Source organism: Callospermophilus lateralis, chromosome 1 (assembly GCF_048772815.1).
Source record: "Callospermophilus lateralis isolate mCalLat2 chromosome 1, mCalLat2.hap1, whole genome shotgun sequence".
Taxonomy (NCBI): domain Eukaryota; kingdom Metazoa; phylum Chordata; class Mammalia; order Rodentia; family Sciuridae; genus Callospermophilus; species Callospermophilus lateralis.
Window position 1 is genome coordinate 159,034,400 of NC_135305.1, and position 6,280 is coordinate 159,040,679.

The window sequence follows — 6,280 nt, forward strand, 5'->3', positions numbered from 1 at the left end:
CTCCTTCCTTTTTAAATGCAATTTTTAATGTTTTTTTTTTTTTTTGTTTGTTTGTTTTTGAGAGAGAGAGAGAGAGAGAGAGAGAGAGAGAGAGAGAGAGAGAGAGAGAGAATTTTTTTTAATATTTATTTTTCAGTTTTCGGTGGACACAACATCTTTGTTTGTATGTGGTGCTGAGGATTGAACCCGGGCCGCACGCATGCCAGGCAAGCGCGCTACCGCTTGAGCCACATCCCCAGCCCCCCAATTTTTAAATTTTTAACTTGACACATAATTGTACATATTTATTAAACTGGGCTTCTTACTGCAGGGGTTTTCTGTGCTCTTACAAAAATCATCAGAGCCTGGCACTGTGGCATGCTTGTAATCTCAAAAGACGTGGGAAGGTTGAGGCAGGAGAATCACAAGTTGGAGACTAGCCTTAGCAACTCAGCCAGACCTTGACTCAAAATAAAAAATTAAAAAGGCTAGGGCGGTATCTTAATGGTAAAGAGTTTCTGGGGTCTGTCCCCAGTACCAAAAATAAGTAAGTAAATAATTGATAAAAATAAAAATAGAAAGATTTGGGGATGTAACTCAGTGGTAGAGCCCTTCCTGGTTTAAGGAAAAAGAAAAAAAATACTGTTCTACTTGTATGGAAAGTGAACTTATTAAGTCCAACTGTAACAGGGGTTCACTAGATGCTTTGAAACTTACATGTTTTTTCTTTTTCCCAACAATCTTCTCCCTGACCTCCTCTCTGATCTTCTTTTCCTTAACCTTCTCCTCCCTAATCTCTTTTTCTCTGAGTCACCTCTTTAAAAGACCCCTGTTCTTGCTGATGGGAGAATCCCAGCCTTTGGGACACGAGTCCTGGGGTTTCTTCTTTGTGAGCAAAGCAATAAACCTTCTTTTTCCTTTTTCTCAAAACCGTATCCTCCTTATTGGATTGGCATGGGGACAAGGACCGAGCTTTCGGCAACACAGGGATTATGAAACCTCTGGGACCGTGTATAAAATTTCATGCCAACGGGGCTCATTAAAAATCATCATAACCACATGTGAGCCTAAGCGGTTCCCAGAAAAAAACTAACTGCACATTCGGTGCTATAGCAACTAGTCAATTTAGCATTTTTTGTTTTTGTGTAAAAAAAAAAAAAAAAGAAAAGAAAAAAGAAAAGAAAAGAAAAAAGAAACAAATGAAAGCGCAATCTCTTTGGAAGATACCCGCTCCTGAGGTCCAATGCAGGTGACCGGACGTCTTAAAACGGCAAAAGGAAAACAGCATCTGACGAATCTGCGGATGCCAACGTAGACGTCCGGTCGAGGCCGGAATCAGGAAGCTTCCCTTGCCCAGAGTCGGGGCCTATCTATCTCGGTGTTTGGGAAGGTCTCCGCGAGCCGGAGCTGTGCCGAGGTGAGTGGGAGCATCTGAAGGGACGGGCCGGCGCCCGAGGGAAAGAAGAGGGACTCTGTGGGGATACTGTGGCCGCCGAGGTGCGCGGCGCCATGTTGAAACCTGGCAAAGGGGGACAGTTCAGAAGCTGCGTTGCGGGCCAGAGGGGCGAGAACTGGAACGGAAAGGTGGCCCTTTCCTCCTTGCGCCCATCCAGGAGGTGAGGGGTCGGAGGACCCAGCCAGGCTGAGGTGGTGGCTGAGGGAATGGGGGCGCTGGCAGTGTAGCGCAGGCCGTCCCACTCCGACTTCCGCCCGTGCTTCCCCAGCGCCATTGCGCATGCCCGGAGCTGTCGGCGGGAGCGGGGCTTTGGCTCATCCCAAGACCCTGGAAGGAGAGACTTGTATAGAACAAAACTTTTATTTGTGTTATGATAACTTATAAACAAGCACTTTCTTTGATACCATCCAGTCCGCAAAAACCCAGTGACGTGGCGTGTAGACGCGTTTTATAGATAATAATTCCGATTCTCAAATTTTTAAATAAATTTTAAGTTTTGGCACCACATGGTAGAACTGGGTCTTCAGCCTTGAGAGTCTGACTTGCAACCTAGTGCCCTTTGTCGTTTTCCCATATTTTTGCCTTTGACGTTAATTGCCCCATCCACTTCCACCCCATCATTCCTCTCTCAAATCTCTCCCCTGACCAGAATGTAAAAATCCAAGGAGATTGTTGCAGGGGATCTCAATATAATGCTGTGATGCTGCAGATACAATTAGAAATATCTATTATATTATGAACAGTGCAGGCTGCTGTTGTATTGATAAAAACATGCAGATGAGACAGAACAAATTTTGTGCTTAATTCTTTATCATTCTTTAGATTTTAATTTTAAGTAATTTTAAAGCTTGGAACAGGAGCTGTCACTATGTACGATAATGTAAGTTTTTTAAAAATATTTTTTAGAAATAGTTGGCCACAGTACCTTTATTTTATTTATTTTTATTTATTTATTTTTTGGTGCTGAGGTGAAGATCAAACCCAGGGCCTCACACATGCTAGACTAGCGCTATACCACCGAGCCACATCCCTAACCCCAATAAAGTAAGTTTAGTTGGTGGATCCTTGTGACTTTTTTTTATGTGTGTAGTGTTGGGGATTGAACTCAGGGCCTTGTGCATGCAAGGCAAGCACTTTATCAACTGAGCTATAAGAATCCCAGCCCATGACATGTTTTTTTTTATATTGCATGAGGAGGGGTTCTTTTCCTCCTGGGGTTGGAGGCAGATCATGGATCTCAGTCTCCAACACCCAGAATCCTGATGGATTTTCTTCATTCCAATCTCCAAAGCCTTATCTTTCATGAAAGCCCCCTGAGCAAATGGTCAAGAGCTCAAGCTCTGGAGTTCAACACAGCTCCTGGTTCAAAGCTCCTGGTTCAGACCCCCTCACTGGGCCACCACTTAGCTTTATGACTTGGGGTAAGAGTCTTTATTATTATTATTTTTTTTTTAGTACTAGGGATTGAACCCAGGGGCACTGCTTAACCACTGAGTCACATCCCCACTCCTATTTTATATTTTATTTAGAGACACGGCTCACTAAGTTGTTCAGGGCCTCACTAAGTTGCTGAGGCTGGCTTTGAATTTGTGATCCTCCTGCCTCAGCCTCCCCAGCCGCTGGGATCACAGGTGTGTGCCAGGGTGCCTGGTTGTGTCCAGCTCTTCTCATCTGACAGGATGGTGACAGCGGTGCCTACCTACATGCTGTTGCTGAGAGCTGAGAGGAGGGTTTAGCACCTGTTAAGTGTTGGACTAATCTGTAATCATCATAGTTTTTTCCTGCAACCCTGTGATGGAATGGGGAGTAAGACTAAACTCCAGGAATATCAGGCCCAGTAGATAAGGGGTCTCTGTAGACCAAATACCAGAATATCGGGACCAAAATACCATAGCTCCATCTCTTCTGTTTTCACGTGGAGAAATTCTATCCATGAGAGAAAAGACAGTGAGCCAGAGCCAGAACAGGACTGCAAATGTCTCACTCCTGTCCTCTTTGCCTTCTGATGTCATGGTCTATCATCCTTTACTGCTTAAGATACCAGAGAAGCATCTTCTCCAAAGTTGCTTGACTTTTTAAATTTTTTTCAGTGCTGGGAACCCAGTGGCACTTAACCACTGAGCTTACATCCCCAGTTCCTTGTATTTTGACATAGGGCCTCCATGAATTGTTGAGGGTGGTCTTGAACTTTCGATCCTCCTGCCCCACCCTACCCAGTGGTGGGATTGGCGGCGTGGCCACAGTGCCTGGCTTCCACTTGCTTGTCTTCCACTTGCTTGTTGATGAAGACAGGTGGGACCCTCCTCCTTCCACCGCCTGGTGGTGTGTGGCACAGTGTTCTCCCTCTCCATTCTCAGTGACGGGCCCTTTTGTTTAACTTGGAAGGCGGTTAGTTCAGTTCCCCAGTGTTCAACAGGAAGTGTCCTAGAACCTGGAGATAATAAACTCAAGGGTGTTCACTGTGCGTGGGGCAGAACAGTCAGTTCAGGAGGGGTCCCGGGAGCCGGGGGAGGCACATTTGCTCTGTGGGGGGAGTTTGAAGCTGGACTTGGAAGGATCAGTGGGATTTCTAAAAGTGGATGTGTGGGAGGCAGAAAGGAAGGAAATATTCCCTGCAGGGCAGCTGCACAGGGCAGAGAGGAGCTGAGGACTGGGGTGCATCCAGGAGCAAGCCTTCTAGGTGTGCAGAGGCTTTGTAATGGGGTTTGGTGAAAGTGTGAGTGAGGCCAGAGGCCTCAAGTGCAGTGCCCTTGGCTTTGAGTTTATTCTGTGGGTGTTCAGCTTTTTACTGGGGGAGCAGTTCCACAGTGTACCCCATTAGCAACTGGTCACTGCCCCTACTCACCCCATCAACTGAACAAGCAAAGCAAAAAGATTCTTGAGGAAAACTTGAGTAAGAGGAGAAACTTTATAGACATCATTTTAATATTATGGGAAGATGCCATCAGGATGAATGACCATGGACAGGCCACAGAGTCCTGGTTTTGGAGGAGGGGGTTATGTGAGTGTTAGCCGGGTCTGACCTTATGATTCCAGCAGGCATCCCGAGAGTCAGTTGTCACCCATCAGAGTGAGTGACAACTGCGGTGTGCCCACCAGTGAAAGTTCCCTGTAGTCAGTTCCGGGGCTCCTGGGATAATAGAGTCAAGAGGCGATCCCAGGTTCCAGGGAAGCAGAGGAGCCTGCCATCTGGGCTACTCCTGAGCTGCCCTCTCAGCCTCCTGTGGCCACCTTGTAAATTGATTTATTTTAATTAAAAATAAATAAATAAATAAATTCAAGTCCCAGGGTTACTTTACCACTGAGTTTCCCAGGGTGGCCTTGAGCTCGATCCTCCTGCCTCAGCCTCCTGGGCGCTGGGATTTCAGGCGTGGGCCATCTTGCCTGCCCTCTCACCCAGACCCTGGCAGTGGAGGATCTGGGACCGTGGGCCACACCACGGAGCAGCGTCAGTGCCCTGCTGTGGGGGAACCAGGCTCCCGCCCTGGGCTCTGACTGGGTGGGGGATTGGCGGCTCTCCCTGCCCGGGCTGCGTGGCCCTCACCGCCTGTCTCCCCCAGATCATGAACGACTGGATGCCCATCGCCAAGGAGTATGACCCGCTCAAGGCGGGCAGCATCGACGGCACGGACGAGGACCCGCACGACCGCGCTGTGTGGAGGGCCATGCTGGCCCGGTACGTCCCCAACAAGGGCGTCACGGGGGACCCGCTGCTCACCCTGTTTGTGGCCCGGCTGAACCTGCAGACCAAGGAGGACAAGCTGAGGGAGGTGTTCTCGCGCTACGGCGACATCCGGCGGCTGCGGCTGGTGAGGGACCTGGTGACCGGCTTCTCCAAGGGCTACGCCTTCATCGAGTTCCGGGAGGAGCGCGCCCTGCTCAAGGCCTACCGCGACGCCGACGGGCTGCTGGTGGACCAGCGCGAGCTCTTCGTGGACTACGAGCTGGAGCGCACGCTGCGGGGCTGGGTGCCGCGGCGGCTGGGCGGGGGCCTGGGCGGCAAGAAGGAGTCGGGGCAGCTGCGCTTCGGGGGGCGCGACCGGCCCTTCCGGAAGCCCATCAACCTGCCGGTGGTCAAGGGCGACCTCTACCGAGAGGGCAAGCGGGACCGGAGGGAGCGGTCCCGGTCCCGGGAGCGACACTGGGAGTCCAGGGCCAGGGACCGGGACCACGACAGGGGCCGGGAGAAGAGGTGGCCCGAGAGAGAGCCAGCCAGGGCGTGGCCTGAGAACGACTGGGAGCGGGACCCCAGGGAGGACAGGCCCAGGGGGAGGGAGAAGAGGGACCGGAGCAAGTAGAGGCCCGGCGGGGGACGGGGCATGGGACAGGGGCACGGGACAGGGGCAGGCTGTACTCAATAAAGCACGAATAAAGCTTACTGATGATGGGGTGTGGAGCCCGGGTACTTCCAGGCTGGAGCCGAGGTTCAAGGTGATGTTCTGAACCTGTCACCTTCACCACCTCTTTCGTCTGCTTTTTTTTTTTTTAAATATGTTTTAGTTGTTGATGGACCTTTATTTTATTCATTTATTTGTGGTGAGGAACCCAGTGCCTCACACACTTGCTAGGCAAGTTCTCGACCACTGAGCCCCAGCCCCAGCCCTTCACCACCTCTTTCTAAAGACAGAGTTTTGTCTTGACTTTGGCAGTGCTGAGAATAGGACCCAAGGCCTGGTACCTGCTGGGCAAACACTTTACCCTGAGCCATATCCCCACCAATCACTGTTATTTAACAGGATGGAGAAGCAGTTCTGCTGCTTGTCACATTTGTACAGCAGGCTCTTGTGAGCAGCCACCTTTCTGCTTTCATTTGCCTGTAGAGAATTTGTCATGATTTTCTCTTTG

At 50.0% G+C, this 6,280-nt stretch overlaps 1 protein-coding gene across 1 annotated transcript; it reads left to right on the top strand.

The window, feature by feature from the left end:
• Nucleotides 1–1,190: 1,190 nt before the first annotated feature.
• Nucleotides 1,191–5,883, top strand: Snrnp35 (small nuclear ribonucleoprotein U11/U12 subunit 35). The gene is made up of 2 exons (XM_076866542.1): nt 1,191–1,396; nt 4,996–5,883. The coding sequence occupies exon 2, from the start codon at nt 4,999–5,001 to the stop codon at nt 5,731–5,733; it is 735 nt and encodes a 244-aa protein (XP_076722657.1). The 5' UTR covers nt 1,191–1,396; nt 4,996–4,998; the 3' UTR covers nt 5,734–5,883.
• Nucleotides 5,884–6,280: the final 397 nt, after the last annotated feature.

Bases quoted from the DNA above. Each gene is read 5' to 3' on its own strand.
- Snrnp35 (XM_076866542.1), top strand. From the start codon at position 4,999: ATGAACGACTGGATGCCCATCGCCAAGGAGTATGACCCGCTCAAGGCG.